We start from the raw sequence: 19803 nt of genomic DNA on the forward strand, positions 1-19803 counted from the left end.
CATTCCAAAGTATATAAATAAAAAAAATGTGTCTCTGTCCGCAAAGGGCTCACAATCAAAAGCAACATCAGACACCAGCAACAGTCACTGAAGGGATGCTGTGCTGGGGTTGGATAGAGCCAGTTGCTCTCCCCCTGCTAAATAAGAGAATCACCTCTTCAAAAAGGTGCCTCTTTGCTCAGTTGGCAGGGGTGGCCAACCTGAGGGTCTCCACCTGCTGTCCTACTACAACTCCCACTATCCCCGGCCACCGGGGGGGTGATGGAAGTTGTAGTCCACGGACAGGTAGAGAACCTTGAGTTGGCCACCCCTGTCCTGTCAAAGTTTTATAGACACAGTTTAAGTCATCCTTGCAACCACTCTGTAAGGTCACGCTAACAACAATCTGCCAGGTGATGGCTGTTATTTTCCTGGGAGAAAATACCCTCCGAGCAGCTTCACAAGTCAGTCCACAAAAGTCAAAAGCCAACAAAAAGAGTTAGTAGCCCACCTGTTCCTATAAGATTCCTAGCTCACCCGTGGATAGTAGCTTGCTTGGAACACGGGAAGCTGCCATATACTGAGTCTGACCCTTGGTCCATCTAGCTCAGTATTGTCTACCCAGACTGGCAGCGGCTTCTCCAAGGTTGCAGGCTGAGGACTCTCCCAGGCCTCCCTGGAGATCCTGCTAGGGATTGAATCTGGGACCTTCTGCATGCAAGCAGGCAGATGCATTTCCCTGAGCTGCGGCCCCCTCCCCTAAGGTGAATGCCGGATAGGGCTCCCACATGTAGTTTCCTATCCAAATGCAAGCCAGAGCAGATCCTACTTAGCAAAGGGGACAATCCACCGTAGCCACCACAAGGCCCAGTGCTTCTTTTGGCCTCTGAGCTTCCTAGTTGAGTGACTGGAGCCCTTAATTTAGGAAGAGGTGTTCTAAATTGCCTTCCTGGGCAAGGTAAAGTAAACACAAGATGGTGTCCCTTTTGCCTGGTTGCTGGCTTTGGCATCCTCACACTCCTCTCTGTCTCTGTTCCGCAGATCCCTGATCCCAGCCAACTAACCCAGCCCCGGGTGGACTTTCAGCCGGCTCTGGACCTCCTTAGCAGCTCCCACACCTGGAAGAATGAAGCAGAAATATCTTCATCTCCTTTCCCCCCACCGTTCTTGGCAAATGCCACTCCTTGTCTGTTATCTCCCCCCACCCGACCTAACCTTATTCCTGCGGAACCCTGTGTGGATCTATCAAAACCAAACGGGGGGGAGGGGCTCTTCACAGGCTGCAACCCTTGGCCCAAGTTCATCTGGTTTAAGTGAACACAGAGCAGAGGATCCGTTCTGCATTCTTGAGGATCTCTTCGGAGGACACCCTGCCAATGTGTCTCTCCTCCCCTCCTGGATTTTCGGAGCCTTCATGTCGGCCACTGTGAGAAGCAGACCCACTGGACTTGATCTACAGCTCTGTCCTGGCAGGGCTCACTTTCTGGATTCCGGAGGGGTGCCGACAGAGAGGTTATCCCCGCCAGCCAGTGCTGATAAGCTGCCCGGATATATTGGAGCCCATCGGCAGAGACTTGCCACTTGGGGGCAGCACAAGATTCCAGCAGAGACTTCCATCCGGGAAGGATTCAAGGCACCAACTTCACTTGCTGTTCTTACTTGGGAGTGGGCTGAAGGCCCCGAGGATTTGCTCGCTCTGGGGTCTCCTTGGCGGACGCGGACAGACAGGATCCTTGCCACAAACCTGTTGCATTGTAGGCCCCTTGGGTGCTTCCAACGTGCTCAGAAGCTGTGGGGGATCTTTCCATCTCGAGATCACCTTTGTAGCACGAGAGCTGGGAATTATCTGGCGGAACCATTCCTTGGCCTTTTAACGTTTTGCTGGCGGAGCAGAGGTTTTAATCCCTTGCAAAAAGAAGATTCAGGGGACGCTTTCTCCCCGGAAACACTGTCCATTTCACAGCCAGGGGGCAGAGACCCTGATGGATCCCGGCAGCCCTATGGGCAGTGCCGTTTCAGTTATGGGCATTCCGTCGTTCTCTGTTGTGTCCGTTCGTTTCTCCAAAGACTTTGCACTGGGCATGTTTCCGTGGAACATGAGCAGGGAAATTTGCACCCGTGGAAAATAGGCAGTCTTTCAGGGTTCAGGGAATGGCAACCCCTGAGCTGGGAGGAGAGTGGGTCTTGTGGTGGCAAGCAGGACTTGTCCCCTTAGCTAAGCAGGGTCAGCCCTGGCTTCATATGAATGGGAGACTAGTAGTGTGAGCACTGGAAGAGATTTCCCCCTTAGGGGATGGAGCCGCTCTGAGAAGAGCAGACGGTTCCCAGTTCCCTCCCTGGCAGCATCTCCAAGATAGGGCAGAGAGAGATTCCTGCCTGCAACCTTGGAGAAGTCACTGCTTGTCTGTGTAGGCAATACTGAGTTCGATAGACCAAGGGTCTGACTCAGTATATGGCAGCTTCCTCTTATTCCTATGTATCCAGTCTCTGAATGCAGCTGCCTAGCCCTCTGATTGCTGACTCCAGAGACCCAAGAAGGGCCGGAGTAACAGATTTTGCAGGGGTGGGCCACAGGTCCTCTTGTCAGACACTCCCTCTTGCAGGATTGTGAAGGGGGGGGGAGCCAGATCCAGCACTGCGGCCCTCCTCCTGTGGTGTAGCGCTCAAGGCATTGAAAGGGGGCATAATTGTTCTGCTGTCAAATTGCAAAAAGGGGGCGGAAGGAAGAGGTCCCAGCAGCAGCCTCCTCTCTGCAAGGAGGGCAAGGAGAGGGACTCCTGGCAAAGTTTGCCAGGATCAGGTATGTCCCAAATAGCTCCCCGGGACCCGCTGCCCGATGGTGGTGGTCAGCTTGCAGAGTTTTGCTTCCCCCACAACCGTGTGCTCATAAAATGGGCACCCCTGACTGCAGGAGTGCTGGACGGTTTGGGACTGGCTGTTGTGCCATGTTACAACTGTGTACTACGCCCTTTGTGATCTTGAGGATAATCTGGGGGCGTGCTATGTTCCACAGGTGCATACAGAAGTGCCCAATAAACATGTACCTTGTGCTCAAGCGTCGGGCGCCTGTTCTTTCCACTTCTCTCGTGTCTGCTGGACCAACTGGATTAAGAGCCTTGGAGTCCTGGCGTGTATCCCCCGATGCCAACAGTTTTTGCTCAGAGGGAGATTTCGGTGTAGTCGGGTCACTGGAGCAGGCAGTGATCCTGGCGGTGTGGGGAGAAGGCTGCCATGTGGATGCCTGCAGGCTTTCAGCTGAGGAGTGGAAGCGTGTTAAGAACTGATGAAGTTGCCATGAGAATTGGGTGCCTTGCACCCAGTTCCTCATGTTTGCAAGAGCGTTTGACATACCACGACTTGCCTGACTGAAGCCACGGCTCCTCCTCCTCTCTCTCCCTCTCTCTCTTTCTCGTTAGGAGGAATTTCCTAAACTTAAGAATTTCCTAAACGTAGGCCGGCGGAGCAGCCTGCCTCATGCAATGGTGTGTTCTCCTTCGCTGGAGGTTTCCCAACAGAGCCGGGATGGCCATCTGTCAGGGATGCTGTAGCACAGGCCTTCTCAAACTTGGGTCCCCAGATATTGTGGGACTACAGCTCCCATCATCTCCGTTGGTCTTGTGGCAGAGGATGATGGGAGTTGTCGTCCAGCAACATCAGGAGACTTACATTTGAGCATCCCTGCCGTAGCCGTTTCCCGCACTGAGCAGAAGGGCTGGATTAGAAGCCGACCTCCAAGTTCTCTTCCAACTTGAACATTTTATGACTCTTAAAAAAATTATTATTCTGGAAAGCCAACCACGAAGCCCTGTCCTTGCTGCTGCATCCCCCGCCATCTTGGCACAAAGCCCCCTTTGCTTTTAGTCAAGTGCGTTCCTCGGCAGCTGACACCTGCCCTGCTGAGAACCCCTGCCGGAAGTGCCCCCCCCGCCCCGCCCCCATAGAATCCAGACTCTGTTCAGTGCCTTTGTGCCTTTGGAGAAATGCAGCCCAGCTGCTCTCCCCCCCGCCAGCCCTGTCCGTGCCTCATGGAGCAACAGGAAGCCAGAAGGGCTTGCGGGAGCGAAGGCTCAGGACGGTGCTTTGAGAGATTGGGAGGCAGTCTCCCTCCTCCCCAATAAAACTTGCGGGCCCCCTCCAGATTCTTCTTCCTTAGCAGACTGGCCCAGAGGAGAGGAGAGGAGGCTTTTTCCAGGCTTTCCATGGTGCGTCTTTTCCTGCTGGCCCTCCTTCTCCTTTCTCTCCTCGCCTGTCCCTTGGCATGGAAGTGAGGAGGACAGCGTCACCCTTGAGCCCCCGATGAGTCGCCCTTAGGGCTGCCATGGAATGCCGGGGCCCCCTCAGACAGGCTCCCTGGCCAGAAGGGAAGCATTCCCCCCCCCAAGACTTCGGTGCCTATTAATAGCCCAGCCAGAGCCACGCAGCTGTTTGGGGAGATGGGGGAGGACAGCTCTTTCTGGGGGCAGAGGACGAGGAGAAGGCCCCGAGGGGGGAGAAGTGTGCCTTGAGAGCGGGATCCGAGGCTCTGCTTCCCTGCATCCGTGTAAGCAGCAGGGAGTGGAGTTTCTCCTCCTGGGCCGCAGGCGGGGAACCAAGTTCAGCGCGTTGTTCCAGGGGGAAAGGCCCTTGGGTCCTTGCGGCGAAAGCCCAATGGGATGTGGCCACAGCTCAGAGGCAGGCCATCTGCTTTGCATGCAGGAGGAGTTCAGTCTCTGGCAGCATCTCCAGGTAGGGCTGGGAGAGGCCTCGGAGCAGCCGCTGCCAGTCAGTATAGGCAATACTGAGCGAGATGGACCAAGGGTCTGACTCAGTAGGAGGCAGCTTCCTGTGTTCCTAAGAGTCCCCATAACCATTGTGGCATAATCCCCACCCGCCCCAAAGCACATCCTATGATACCTTTATGTGCATTCAAAGGTGCCCAGGTGAGGACACCCCTGATGTTGTGAAACGCAGACTCCCAACTAGCCATCCTCAAATACCTGGAGGGCTGTTTCACACAGGAGCAAGAGCAGGCTTGCTCTCTGCTGCTCCTGGCAGCAGGAGCAGAACCCATGGGTTGGAGTTGCAAGGCCGCGGATTCAGGCTAGGCATTAGGAGGCGTTTTCTGGCAGTAGGAGCTGTTGGACAGCGGAACAACCCGCCTCATGCTGCACTGGCCTCTCTTTCATGGGAGGTTTCCAAACAGAGACTGGACGGGCATCCATCAGGGGTGCTGCCGCAGTGTTCCCTCTCACAGGGATCCCCAGATGTTGACTACAACTCCCAGCATGCCCAGCTGCAATGGCTTTTGCTTGGGGATTATGGGACTTGTCGTCAACCACATCCAGGAATCTCTGTGAGAGGGGACACTGTGCTGAAGTCTGTCCTGCAACTAGAGGACGTCCAAGGTCCCTCCCGCCGCTAACATTCGGTGATCCCATGAAGACAAAGTGAAGCCTTTTCGCCCCAGGGGTGTGTTTAAGACAGTATCTTGCAGTGTGGTGAAGACATTTATGCTAAACTCACCTTTTTCTCATGGGATCTTTGAAGGTTAGAACGGGCAGGGACCTTCTAGTCCAACAATCCCCCTCCCTTGCCTTCGGATCGTTCATGGAAGCGGCGTGCAGCAGGAAGGCTGGGACAGCTTCCTGTGCAAACCAAAGATGCTGCCTGGACCATGTCCCACAAGCCTCTGCTGCAAGAGGGCGTCTCCAACTTGGACCCCTCACCTTGCTGGACTACAGCTGCTAACCCCCCTCCCCCTGTCACAGGTGCTGAAGGCCGTGATGATTAGCCCAAAGACATCTGGTTGCCCACCTCCAGCCTCAGAGGCAAGAGGTTCCTCTGAGTACCAGTTGCAGGGGAGCAACAGCAGCAGGAGAGAGGGCAGGCCCTCCGCTCTGGCCTGTGGGTTCCCCAGAGGCATCTGGTGGGCCACTGTGGGAAACAGAAGGCTGGACTGGTCGGGCCTCCCTGATTTTTTCCATTCATGTGCAGAATGAGGGGGTGTTGAGAACAGTAAAGCACGGCTATGTTATAGACCTTGTGGCAACTCCTCCCGATTTTCTTTTCTTAACACCTGTCTCCAAGGTGAGGTCCAAGAGACTGTTGATGGAGCAAAGCATCCAACACTTATTAGACATCCAAGCGATAGAACTGGTTCCGTTGACGGAATTATGTGCAGGTGTCTTTTCTCTTCTCTTTTTGCCTTCAGAGTGCGGCCTTCCTGGTTCGACTGAGTGGGCATCCAAAAACTTGTGAGCGCGCACATGCGCGCACGCCTTAGAGGGAACACTGCTGAGCAGGATCTACAATTAACTGAGTGGACATCCAAAAACATGGGGGAGCGCGCGCGCGCACATGCTCACACCTTTAGAGGGAATTCTGCTTGGGTCTGATCCAGCAGGGCTGTTCTTATGAACCACAGTCGAGTGTATTTTAGCACTGCTTTTTTACCCCTGTTTGTTTCCCCCCCTTTTAAATGGTTTTGTTAAATGTTAAATAGCCATCCTGGGCTCCTGTTTATGAGAAAGGGTGGGATAAAAATCCCTAAACTGGACACACACACACGCTCATCATGGTTTTGAAGCCAACCCCCCTTGAAGCAATGGTAGGAAATGAGTGAGAAATGGTAAGGACAGCCTTGCAGGGGAGAGCCATTAAGAAGTGGCAGAAAGGTGGTCTCTTGGGCCCACTGGGGGGGACACGCCGGATGCCTGGGTGTGCGGTGTTGTTGGCGTTGGCCCAGTCATCAGGGTAGGAGGGGAAACGTCCCCTCTTCCAGCCACAGCATGCGCTCCGAGTAAACATGCAAGAGACGCTGCAGTTGGCTAAAACAGATTCTCAAGTACCAAATTTCCCAGCAATTTTATTTTATTTTATTTTATTTATTTTAAATATTTCTGTGCCGCCCAAAACTTGCATCTCTGGGCAGTTCACAACTGGAATAGTTTAAAAAGCTTTGTAACGTTTGCTCTGTTTCTCCCACCCCCATTAAGATATGCTCTGTCACGTGATCTCTATCAGCAGCCATTTCAGCTTCCCTCCTTTATTGCTGCTGTCTCTGCTCCTAAGTTAACAACTCTTTTCTCACTGATATGATTTTGTTTTTTAGGCCCTTATAAGTCAAACTGGGTGACGGGGTTTGTCAAGGTGTGAGGAATACAAGAAATGGCAGTTTAAGATAGTGATAGTATTTATTTCTCTACAAATTGGCAAATGACCCAGAGTGGTTAAAAGTCTTTTAAAAAAGAAAAAAAACCTTTTATTTTCTTTTAAATAAAAGAAAAATTCTTAAAATAAATAAGAATACAAACCTAAAAGCTGCAATAAATTTCAGCTGGAGATGATGGATCCGTAGTCCAACACCCCAATTGACTCAATTTATCTGAATCCAAGACTGGGATTTCTCCCAAGTAATTTGAGCCTAGAAATTGTGGGGAGGGTTGTCTTAAACTCCGAGTCCAAATCCTTTTGGGGAAATACAGGCATACTTAACCTGGTGTTTTTGTTTTGTTTTGTTTGTTTTTAGGTCATCTTAAATTCAGAGCTATTAGGGCAAATAGGCATATAACAATAATACGCCTAAACAACAATCACCAGAGCATCCGAGTCAGGCTTTCCTGCTGTTCCAGTCTCTTTGTTTAACTTTTATCTCGGTAATCTTTGAAAGAGCTCCATAAACTGTGTTGGGATCATTGTTCCCATTTTGCAGATGGGAAGGCTGAGGCTGGTAGCAACTTGTGTCCCCCCCCCCCACACACACATACAAACGCTCTTCTGCTTTATCCGACTCTTCTGCTTTCTCCCCCACTTCAGGCCCACAGCGGAAGCAGGGGACTCAGCGGAGGCAGATCCCAGCAAGCACTGGCAAGGAGTCCCCGTCATCAGCTGCGCATCACCAACTCCCCCGGAGTCCCTGGCCACTGTCAGATCCCTCATCAAGTCGTTTGACACAGGATGCCCAGGTACCCACATTGCCAGCAGTCAGGGAAGGGGTCAGAGAGGCCTGGAACGGCAAGGCAAAGCCTGGTGCCATGCTTCAGGGGCAGGTGGCCCAGTTTAGACAACAGACAGTAGCCCTGGATTGGCCCTCTGGTGTCCCCGGACTCTTCAGGTCAGGAGGATTCTGGGATATCGTACGGCTGTAGCCTGTGGAACTGTCTGCAGTACTTGATAAGCCAGGGAGTCAGTGCCTGAGCCCTAAGGGCTCTGTAGGAAGATAGCTGGTCTTGTGGTTGCAAGCATGACTTGTCCCTTAGCTAAGCAGGGTCCACTCTGGCTGCATATGAAAGGGAGACTAGAAGTGTGAGCACTGGAAATTATCCCCCTTAGGGGATAATGGGGCCGCTCTGGGAAGAGCATCTGCAGGTTCCTCCTTGGCAGCATCTGGGCCGAGAGAGATTCCTGCCTGCAACCTTGGAGAAGCTGCTGCCAGTCTGTGTAGGCAATCCTGAGCGAGATGGACGAAGGGTCTGACTCAGTATGTGGCAGCTTCCTATGTCAAGCCCGTCAAAATCCCCTCAAAATGATCTTAATAACCACCCTTCATATGTACCACAACTCCAGTAATAATTCTATATAGTGTGTTTAGTGTTCACTGCCTTTTGCATATGGCATCTCAGTGCAACGGCATCCCTGTAAAGAAGACCAGTATTAGCTGCATAGCACCAGCGGAGGGGTGTGTGTATGCTGAGGCCACGATTCAACGATGGGAGGAGAGCTGGTCTTGTGGCAAGCATGAGTTGTCCTCTTTGCTAAGCAGGGTCTGCCCTGGTTTGCCTTTTAATTGGGAGACTGCATGTCAGCTCTGTAAGATATTCCCCTTGGGGATGGAGCCACTCTGGGAAGAGCTTAGAGTTCTTAGAGGGCTGAGAGAGACTCCTGCCTGCAACTGTGGAGAAGCCGCTGCCAGTCTGTGTTGGCAATACTGAGCTAGGTGGCCCAAGGGTCTGACTCGGTATGTGGCAGCTTCCTGTGTCCCTCACACTCCTTAACCTCCGTGAGACAGAGATCCAGGTTACCTTGCACAAATTCAAAAATACTGCAAGCTTCTGGGACTGCTGCCCCCTTGGCCTGAAACTGTGGGGGGTGCTGCCACCGCTGCCTACAAGCTGTGGGGTCTCTTTTCCAGCGGGCTGGCCGCCCACTCTGCTTCCCTTCTTTCCTTGCAGGCGACCCCGCCGGGCAGAACGTGCCAGTCCACAAAGTCTCCCGGAATCCTCTGAGCAGCATCCCCACGCGGACGGCCCCAGCAGCCGCTGTCTCTCCCATCCAGGTACCGAGGGAGGGGCCGCCCCGCTCCTTCCTGTGCAGAAGCTGGGCGGGGGCTGGTCCAGCAGTGGGGCTTCTGGGGCTAAGAACGTCCCCACTGGGAAGGGGAAGCGGGCTTGTTTGTGTTCTGCTGAGAGACATCCCTTGGCAAGGGATCAAAGCCGGCCCCCCGGAGGCCACCATGCGGCCCAGCTGACCCCGCTGGAATCCCGTGGAGACTGTCGGGCCAGTTTGGGTGGGGGGGGAAAGGAAATCTGGTTTTGATCTTGCTTCCCCCAAGAATTCTAATAAACATGAAAGGGGCTGCGTCTCACGAGGGAGGAGGAGAGGCGGCCGGAGCGTCAGGGTGTGGGCGCAGGGGTCTGCAAGGCTCCCTGGGAAGGGCCCTGCTGGATGTGACCCTCTGGGCCAGGACTCTTGTCTCTGTGCATGGAGGGAGAGAGAAAGAGAGTAAGCGAGCCGGTCTTGCGGTAGCGAGTGTGAATGGTCCCCTTTGCTGAGCAGGGTCTGCCCTGGTTTGCATTTGGATGGGTGAGCTGTGAGTGCTGTCTGCTGTAAGATTTTTGTTGTTGTAAACCACCCAGAGACTTTGTTTGGGGCAGTATACAAAGGTGTTAAATAAATAAATAATAAATAAATAAATATTCCACGTAGGAGATGGGACCATAGGTCAGTGATAGAATGTTCTCTCTGCATGCAGAAAGTCCCAGGTTCAGTTCCTGGAAGCATCTCCAGGTAGGGCTGGGAAAGCCTCCTGCCTGAAACCTTAGAGAGCTGCTGCCAGTCAGTGTAGGCTAGATAAGCTAGATGGACCAAGGGTCTGACTCAGTCTCAGGCGGCTTCCTACATTCTTGTGAGGTTCCACCAAACTGTTGTGGTTGATAGCTATAGATAGGCCTCTCCTCCACGGGTTTGTCTCACTCTTCTTTAAAGGCATCTAAGCCAGTGGCCATCGCCATGTCATATAGCAGTGAGTTCCACAAGTTGATTGTGTGTTGTGTATTTTTTTGGGAGGGTGGGATACTTCCTTTTTATCATCCTGAACTTAATGCCGCTTCGCTTGGCTGGGTATCCCCCAGAGCCTTACTGTTCTGAAAGGAGGAGGGCAATTCCCCTCTCATAGTGACATGCTTTCAGTTTCATCTTCAGGTCACCATGTCACCTTTCAGCCTCCCCATCTGGTTCGCCAAGCATTCCCCTTCGATCTCCAGTGCTCTGCAACTTTCTCTACAATAGTTCTGCTTCTCAGGCTTTCTTCTGATGCAGCCCCTGGACAGTCATCTTCAAGCGAGCTACTCTAGAGGCTCTCTCAGACTTGGGTCCCCAGGCAGTGTTAGACTACAGCTCCCATCATCCCCCACCACAATGGCCAGAGGCCATTTTCTAAACTTGACCACAGAAGGGGAACCTAGGAAGCTGCCACATACTGAGTCATTGGTCCACCTAGCTCAGTATTGTCTGCACTGACTGGCAGCAGCTTCTCCAAGGTTTTAGGCAGGAGTCTCTCCCAGCCCTACCTGGAGATGCTGCCCTACCTAGGGCCTCCTGCCTGCTCTACTACTGATCTACGGCCCCATCCCTTGAGGGGGAATATCTTGCTGCCCTCACATGTAGTTTCCCATGCAAATGCAAACCATGGTGAACCCTGCTTAGCAAAAGGGAAAAATCCTGCTTGCTACCTCGAGACTGTGTTGCTATCCCAAAGGGGGACAATTTGCTCAAGGGATGGGCCACAGTGCAACCTGTAGAGAAATGCCATGCCAAGAGCCCCAGATGTCCTGATCGATGCTGCATATCTGGCTTACCCTGTGCACGTTTATGAAGGATCAGGAGCTCCCACCAAGCGGGTTTGCTTCTCTTGACACATGAGAGGAAAACACGGCCAGGACCGTCACCAAACCCTGGCTACTCTCCTGCGAGCATATTTTTCAGAAGAGGAGAAAAATCTGATTGCTTCTAAACAGATTTTTTTTTTGAGAGAGAGAGAGAGAGACTAATTGATAACCAGGGAGCATGTTTGCAGTGGCCAGAGCCTCTGCTCTCCCGTGGAGTCCTTTTTCTTCTTTCAGGAAGCCGGAGCTTGTTTTCTATCATCTGCCCATCCCCGACAGAGATTATATAACAACTTGGAGACGGCTTTCTGGGCTGCTCCAGCAGAGATGGGCTGACTGGAAACTATGATCTAGAAAGCGAAGCCAACAGGGCAGCAAAGCCATGGATCAGGCAGGGGGATTCTCCATCCCACCAGCCACACCAAGTGCTACTTGTTTGGGCTGGCGTTTTTGCAGTAACGGCCCACAGCAGCTGCCAGTCAGAGTATTTTTATTATTTTTATTTTATTTATTCAATGTCTATATCGCCTTTCCAAAAATGGCACAAGGCGGTTTACACAGAGAAATAACAAATAAATAAGATGGCTCCCTGTCCCCAAAGGGCTCACAATCTAAAAAGAAACATCAGCTAGACACCAGCAACAGTCACTGGAAGTACTGTGCTGGGAGTAGATAGGGCCAGTTACTCTCCCCCTGCTAAATAAAGAGAATCACCACGGTAAAAGGTGCCTCCTTGCCAAGTTAGCAGGGGTAACTGAAAAGTAAAGTTAGCAGGAGTAGACAGCTACTGAGCTAGATGGGCTCAGAGTCTGACTCAGTAAGGCAGCATCATATGCTGGGAGGAGTTGTAGTTCCAGCGAAGAGCCTATGCTTTGCAGGCAGAAGGCCCTAGGTTCAGTCCCTGGCAGCATCTCCAGGTCGGGCTGGGAAAGACCCCAGCTTGAAACCTTGGAGAGGTGCTGCCAGTCAGTGCAGACAGTCTTGAGCTGGAAAGGCTGAGGGTCTGACTCGGTAGACAGCAGCTTCCTGTATGAGCATGTTGGATGCCTAACCTCACTGCTCTCCTCCTCTGAGATTGACACTGGCATTAGTTCTACTCCTCAGACTCGGGAGTGAGCCTTTGTTCCAGTTCAGGGCATGCCTCAGTTTTGACCTGTGATCTGTTTCAGGTTGATTGGGGCTATGTCCTGCACTCTGCACAATCCATGCAAATAAAAGGGGGTGGGGGGCTGCAATTCTGCTGCCCAGCAATCTGACTTCTGCCCCAAGGGAAGCTGCCATTACATTTGCATCGTGTTCTCTTTTTCATCGGGCAAGGTGTATTGGTTTGCAATTCTTACTGCTTTCTTGGTATTGCAGAACTGATGCTCCTCTCTCTCTCTCTCTCTCTCTCTCTCTGTCCTTCCCCACCCCCTTTGGGGTTGCAGAGACATTCCATCTTCAGCAACTCAAAGCCAGCTGGGAAGACCTTCTCCAAACATGGCAACCTGCCGCAGTTGCCCCTAGCAGGTAAACGGCAGTCAAAGGCAATAACCGTAGCAAAAGGTGTGTGTTTCCGCTGCATTCTAATCTGTCCCTACATGGATCGCTTCAGCTGAGCCCAGAGAGCTGGGGGGAAAGCGACCTCAGTCCTGCGGCCAGGGTCCCGGTTCGAGCCCCCTGGTAAGTTGGGCAGCGCTCTGTACTGGCTGCTGTGATTGGCTGGCAGTGTGCAATCTCTGGATTGGCCAGCTTTGGCATCAAGTCTGGAACCCTATTCAGGCAGCCGGTGGTATGAGTGTACAGATGTCTGAACAGCTGTGCGTGTTTTTGTGTGAATGACAAAATTTTGTGTGAATGACATGTTAAAAGTGAATCTGGCTGCCGTCCCCTCTAATGGGAAACCCACTGCTGGGCCTGTGTTTGATGTAACCTATGAAGTGCTGGATCTGTGCACGCGAGGGATGTGCACAAACTGGTTTGTGCAAACCCAGGAAGTGTGGGGGGGGTGTTCTTTAAGGTGCAGGGAGGGCACCCTTACCTCCCTTGCCAGCGCTTTCCCCAAAACCGCTGGGACAGGGCTGCAGCATGCGTTGGCCACTTCTGGTACGATGCAAAGCGATACGCTGCAGCCCCTTGGCAGCAATTTTGGGGAGAGCGCTGGCAGGGGAAATGTGGCACCTCCCTGCCCCTTAAAGGCAACACACACATACCCTGCCTCCGAACCAGCTCAAACACCAGCCGTCCGAACCGGCGCTCCACAAAAGGAGCGCCAAACTGGTTCGTGAACATCCCTAAGTGTACACTTGCACACTCATTGTGCGAGTGTTCAGCCTGGTGTCTGAATAAGGCTTAGGAGCCTGCCCTTCTGCACGCACGGCTCCATCTCCCGGTTTATGGGAGGGGGTTGTCTCTCTCTTGCTAGAGGTCTCCAAGCTGAAGTCAGACAGCCTCCTGTGGGTGATAATCCTAGCTCTGGATTTCCAGCACCCAGCAGGGGGTGGGAGGAGATGCCTCCAAGGCAACCTCCCACGCTAAGAGTCTCATCTCTCTTCCACTGGCCAAAGGAATACTCCACATTCCAGTTGCAGGGGAGCAGCAGCAGCAGGAGAGGGGGCCTGCCCTCAGCTCTTGCCTGTGGGCTTCTCAGGGGCATCTGGGGGGCCACTGTGCGAAACAGGATGCTGGACTCGATGGGCTTCCTTGGGCCTGATCCAGCAGGGCTGTTCTTAGGTTCTCACGAATTCCGAGCTGGTGGGTGGACTCCCCAGTCCAGGATGGTTGTTGTTTACAGATTGCTTTTCAATAACAAGATCTCAAAGCGATTTTCATAGGTGAAAAACCTAAGTGGGTTCCCTGTCCCCAAAGGGCTCACAGTCTCTTAAAAAAGAAAAAAAAAGCTACTGGTCCAGGCCAAATGAATTATTTCTTCTTCTTCATCTATCTATCTATCTATCTATCTATCTATCTATCTATCTATCTATCTATCTATCTATCTATCTATCTATCTATCATCATCCTTACTGTGTGGGTCATCCGGTTTGCACGGCACCAGTCACGCCATGAGCCTGCAGATCACCTTCTGGCTTGACACACTGGGGCAGAGCAAGGGGTCTCCTACCTTGACCTTTGGGCATTGCTGCCCTTGAGTTCCTCAGGATTACCCGCTTCTGTTACTGCGCCGGGCAGCCGAATGCCACGGACTGACACTCTCCGTCTTGGCTAGTGCTTGTTCCCTGAGGGCTCTTGTGCTCATCGGAGGACTCTGGCTCAGAAGCATCAGTCACCCAGCTCCCACCCCCCTACAACACCAGGGGTCACTTTCTCCCGCACCGCCCGCCCTCCACACTTCTGCCTCCCACCCTTTTCCAAGTGGGCACAGCAATGGCTCATGGGTGCTTTGCAAACCTGACAGCTGACAGATGCCCGTTTCCTTGGAGATCTGAGTTCACGTAGGCATCTCTCAAAGGAGCATCCTACGGAACATGCTGGGCTGTGTGGAGGCCAAAGAGCCAGGTATTTGTTTCTGGAGAACTGCTTGTGGGGAAACCAGTTGTGTGTTTGTGTTTGTGTGTTCAGGGTTGGACCTCCAGGCAGAAACGCACCCGGGGTGGAGCTAGGGTGGCGTTGAGGCCATGCCTGGACCCCCTCTGGGGACGTGTGGGTCTACTAGGGACAGCCACCCCATCTCGGTGGTATCCTGTCAGCTCTGTATGCAGAAGGTCCTTGAATCTGTTTCCAGCATCTCTAGTTCAAAGGCGCTTCCAGTTCAAAGGACGTTTCCCTGCTGACTGGGCAAAGAGGCCCCTTTTACAGTGGTGGCTCCCTTATATTTAGCACAAGGAGAGCAACTGGCCCTATCCAGCCCCAGCACAGCACCCCTCCAGCAGCTGTTGCTGAGGTCTAACTTGTTAAACGGTGTGCCTTTTTCTAGGTATTCGTTTTAAACTGTGTGCCCTTTGGGGACAGGGAACCCTATTCATGTTATTTCATTTTATTGTACTCTTTTCTGTGTTAAGTGCTTTGAGCACTTGGTGGGAAAGCGGTATATAAGTTTCCATGGTAGTAATCGGATCTCTGCTACTGCTCTGAATACATATGCCTCTTTTCAACCCAAGTGTTCAAAGCGTTTTATTATTATTAATAATTCGATTTCTATACCGCCCTTCCAAAAATGGCTCAGTGCGGTTTACACAGTAAAATAATAAATAAATAAGATGGCTCCCTGTCCCCAAAGGGCTCACATTCTTAAAAAACCCACGATAGACACCAGCAATAGCTGCTGGAAGGGTGCTGTGCTGAGGCTGGATAGGGCCAGTTGTCCTCCACCTGTTAAATGCAAGATGATCATCCATTCCAAGGTGCCTCTGCTCAGTGAGCAGGGTGAGCAATAGCTCCTCCCTCAATCATCCCATAATAGTTGTCACTACTTTGAAATAATAATTCCAGGGGGATTGTGTGCAATCCCCGTTCTCAGGACGGTGTCCAGTACACTTTAGCCTGCCAGGTCTTTGACAGAAATGCCAGAATCAAAGATGAGAAGCTCGAACCTGCTTTGGAGTGTGCATCATTCTTTGACCAAAGATGGAACGGGAAGAGCAGATGTTCAGATCTGCCGCTTGAGCATGAAAAGGGAGGTGCTTCCTGGCACAGCCCAGCAGCCTACCAGAACCATTACCATAATTGATCCAGCGAACCCTTCGGAGTGTGAAGGAGGCCACCAGAGCCTTCAAATGGATAACCTGAGTTGATCCCAGCCAGAGATCTCTCTAGAGAGTTCCTGTTTACCAGAACAGCCAGAGAGGGCAGGATTGGTGGTGCTTCCTGCCAGTTTGATCACTTTGCTCATTTTTAGGGCATCCGGTCCTACTGACCCTGGTCTTCTGGGTGGGGTGTGGGAAATGGGGTTTTGAGAGGGGGCTTCTGTTCCTTCACCATACAGACCCTAGCAACTCACAAGGTGATTGTAAAGACCCCGCTTCATCTTTACTCTTAACAGGATTCAGCCACATAGGAAACATAGGGAACTGCCATATACTGAGTCAGACCATCGGTCTATCTAGCTCAGTATTGTCTACACAGACTGGCAGCGGCTTCTGCAGAGTTGCAGGCAGGAGTCTCTCTCAGCCCTATCCTGGAGATGCTGCCAGGGAGGGAACTGGGAACCTAGATGCTCTTCCCAGAGTGGCCCCATTATCCCCCAAGAGGGGAATCTCTTCCAGGGCTCATACTTCTAGTCTCCCATTCAAAGGCAACCAGGGTGGACCCTGCTTAGCTAAGGGGACAAGTCATGCTTGCTACCACAAGACCAGCTCTCCTCTCCCATATGGTTGGGGTTCTCAACCTTGAGAGCCAGCGTGGTGTAGTGGTTAGAGTGCTGGGCTAGGCTCAGGGAGACCCGAGTTCAAATCTCCGTTCAGCCACGAGACTCACTGGGTGACTCTGGGCCAGTCCCTTCTCTCTCAGCCTAACCTACCTCACAGGGTTGTTGTGAGGATCAGTATATCAGTGTGCACCCCTCTGGGCTCCTTGGAGAAAGAGTGGGATGGAAATGCAAAAATGCATACACCGTGGGTCCCCAGATGTTGTTGGGCTATAGCCCTTGGCCGTTGTGGCACAAGGCACTGAAACCCCTTGGTTTGTGGCAATAGTTCGTAACTTCTTGTCTACCATTGTTTCTGGGATGCCCATCTTCTCCTCCTGGCAACCAGCCTTATTTTGTGTGATCGACGCAGCTCAGTGCCATCCTTTGAGACGCCTCTGTGGTTTTTTTAACTGATTGGAAGATGCTGGTGCTTGAGAACAGATTAGTGGGAAGGACACCTTGTATGCACAGAGCCAAAATGGAGGCACCAGCATCTCTCTCTCTCTCTCTCTCTCTCTCTCTCTCTCTCTGCCTGTCATAAATTTCTCTGAGTCACAAGCTTTGACGTCCTGTGTCTTTGCTTTTTAAGCACCTGCCTGAGCTAATGGAACCTATGCCATAAACTGAGATGGCACTTGGTCCATCTCACTCAGTATTGTCTACCCAGACTGGCAGTGGCTTCCCCAAGGTTGCAGGCAGGAGTCTCTCTCAGCCCTGTCTTGGAGATGCTGCCAGGGAGGGAACTTGGGACCTTCTTGCTCTCCCCAGAGTGGCTCCATCCCCTGAGGGGAATCGCTGACAGCACTCACACATGTAGTCTCCCTTTCATATGCAACCAGGGTGGAACCTGCTTAGCTATGGGGACAAGTCATGCTTGCTACCCCAAGACCAGCTCTCCTCTCCTATAATGACATGACACCGTGCTGCAAACCTCTCTTGATGCATGCTTGAGGTATGTTTCTGCTTCTAGATCAGGGTTTCTTAACCTTGTCCCCAGCCCCCAGCCCCAATGTTGTTGGACTACAACTCCCAGAATCCCCAGACATGGCCTTTGTGGCTGGGGATTCTGGGAGTTGTAGTCCAACAACATCTGGGGGCCCAAATTTAGAAACCCTGTTTTAGATCACAAGTATGTTTTTGCTTTTAGATTATGTAAGCATAAGCGGCCCGCTGTCAGAAGACATCCGCTCCTTTTCTGTACCGGTCTCTGGAATTGCTCCTTTTCCTGCCCGGGAATTCTGCTGTCTGTCTTGTAATTGGTGTGATTTGACAGTCTGATCACATCCAATGCAGCAGAATTATCCATCCCACCCCAGCAAAGGCTGATGGGAAGGATGCCATGCCCGAGCAGTGACTCATGCTGAGACTCAGTGGGTAGCCGCCGCCTCTGAGAGTCGGCAATTCCGCTTGTCTCGGAATAAAGAGTGATGGAATGTTCCCTTGGCAATCACTGTGGAGGCATGGCCCAAAGACCTGCCCCCAGGCAGAGGTTGTTTGAAAGGGCTTGCAGCCAGAGCATGCAGGAGTGCAGCCTCTTGGAGAGGTGCCCTCCCCAGGAATACACACACACCGGAGTCTTTTCTTTATCATGTTTTTAGATGCACTTATTTCTCACAGCACCCACTTTGAGAGTGCCGGGCTGAGCCATTCTTCTTTCCCCTGCAGATCTGCTGAAAGGGAGGGCCGAGGACTTGAAGCCAGACCATTTCCTCCGCAAGAGCCCCTCCCTGGAATCTCTGAGCAAGCCCCCCTCCATGACCTTTGTTGGCAGGATGCTGACCTCTACACCCAGCAGCCTGAACTCCCCCAGCAAACTCAGGTATGGGAGCTTGACCTTTTGGAACCTAGGAAGCTGCCATATACTGAGTCAGAATCTTGGTCCATCTAGCTCAGGGTTGTCTACCCAAGCTGGCAGTGGCTTCTCCCAGGTTGCAGGCAGGAATCTCTCTCAGCCCTCTCTTGGAGATGCTGCCAGGGAGAGAACTTGAAACCTTCTGCTCTTCCCAGAGTGGCTTCATCCCCTCAAGGGCATCTCTTCCAGTGCTCACATGTAGTCTTCCATTCAAACGCAAAGCAGGGCAGAGCTTGCTTACCAAAGGGGATAGTTCATGCTTGCCACCACAAGGCCAGCTCTCCTCCCTTTAGCACTGGGTTGCCAACACCTTCCAGTCCTGATGACAAGGCATCTCCATCCAACCCATTAAACCCTGCCCTACAGTTGCCTCTCTGAGCTGGCCCTCGGTCTGTATCAGTCCCTGATCTCACAAGTTTAAGCAGAAACGAAAATTTCATGCACTGGCCACAACCAGCAAAGAGGCACCACTCTACGGCATTAGCAGAAAGTAAGGCAGGTCTCTGTCTCCAATGACCTTACAATCCAATGTCAGGGTAATAAATGTAATCTAAGCACACACGATGAGTGCACACGAGACCCACCAGCAAGAGCTCCTGAGAGGGGAGGCCATGCTGGGGCTGATCCCCATGCTAAAGAGGAGGGAGCCGTCATTTTGAGAAGGTGTCCCGTGGCCCAGGGAGCCAAAAGGCCTCCTAACTAGGCCAACCTCTGCTCATTGATGATTTTGTGAGCAGCTGTTCACACGGCTTTCCCACAAAAAGATCCCCACAGAGGTTTCATAGGAACATAGGAAGCTGCCATATACTGAGTCAGACCACTGGTCTATCTAGTTCAGTATTGTCTACACAGACTGGCAGCGGCTTCTCTGAGGCTGCAGGCAGGAATCTCTCTCAGCCCTCTCTTGGAGATGCTGCCAGGGAGGGAACTTGGAGCCTAGTTGCTCTTCCCAGATCGGCTCCATCCCCTAAAAGGAAGATCTTCCAGTGCTCACACTTCTAGTCTCCCTTTCATATGCAATCAGACCCTGCTTAGCTAAGGGGGCAAGTCATGCTTGCTCCCACAAGACCAGCTCTCCTCTCCATGGGGATGAGCAAGGAGAACCTGGTTCTCTGTTCCCCCCAGTTTGGAAAGGAGACCCACTGGTGGCAATGGCATGCTGGGCTGAAGACGGCCAGTTGTTCTCCCCCTGCCAAGCATAGGGGAGCCCACCACTTTAAAAAGGGCCTCTTCCCCGGTTTGCAGGAGTATTGGGAGGCTTTAACCGAAAGGAGCCTGCTTCCTTCACGGTGTTGCCATCTCTGAACACCTCCCCTGGACCTCTCAGTTTTTGGAGCCAGACTGGATAATGGGGGAGATGCTTAACCACTCATGTTCTCCTTTCCCTGCCTTGCCTCTAGTGTGGAGAGGAAGGACCCACTGGCAGCCTTGGCCAGAGAATACGGGGGCTCTAAGAGGAATGCTCTGCTGAAATGGTGTCAGAAGAAGACAGAAGGCTACCCGGTAAGGCATTGGGCGGCCTCCTTTTCTTGTTGGCTTCTCCCAAA

The 19803-nt window shown here is 52.3% G+C and overlaps 1 protein-coding gene across 12 annotated transcripts in view; it reads left to right on the top strand.

The window, feature by feature from the left end:
* Positions 1-19803, top strand: part of LOC128336001 (cytospin-B-like) — a 114671-nt gene that overhangs the window by 74589 nt on the left and 20279 nt on the right. For 9 of the 12 annotated variants that reach the window (XR_008311805.1, XM_053275028.1, XM_053275030.1 and 6 more), the window contains 5 exons: positions 7774-7922; positions 9129-9232; positions 12488-12569; positions 18070-18223; positions 19657-19759. Coding sequence is in view for 9 of the 12 variants with exons in the window: in XM_053275028.1 (XP_053131003.1) it covers positions 7774-7922; positions 9129-9232; positions 12488-12569; positions 18070-18223; positions 19657-19759 (592 nt within the window). In the remaining 3 variants the exon portion in view is untranslated. Of the gene's footprint in view, positions 1-1020; positions 3030-7773; positions 7923-9128; positions 9233-12487; positions 12570-18069; positions 18224-19656; positions 19760-19803 lie in introns of those variants that run through there. The other 3 variants (XR_008311806.1, XR_008311807.1, XM_053275036.1) reach the window with 1 other exon arrangement.

Source organism: Hemicordylus capensis, chromosome 12 (genome assembly GCF_027244095.1).
Source record: "Hemicordylus capensis ecotype Gifberg chromosome 12, rHemCap1.1.pri, whole genome shotgun sequence".
NCBI classification, from domain to species: domain Eukaryota; kingdom Metazoa; phylum Chordata; class Lepidosauria; order Squamata; family Cordylidae; genus Hemicordylus; species Hemicordylus capensis.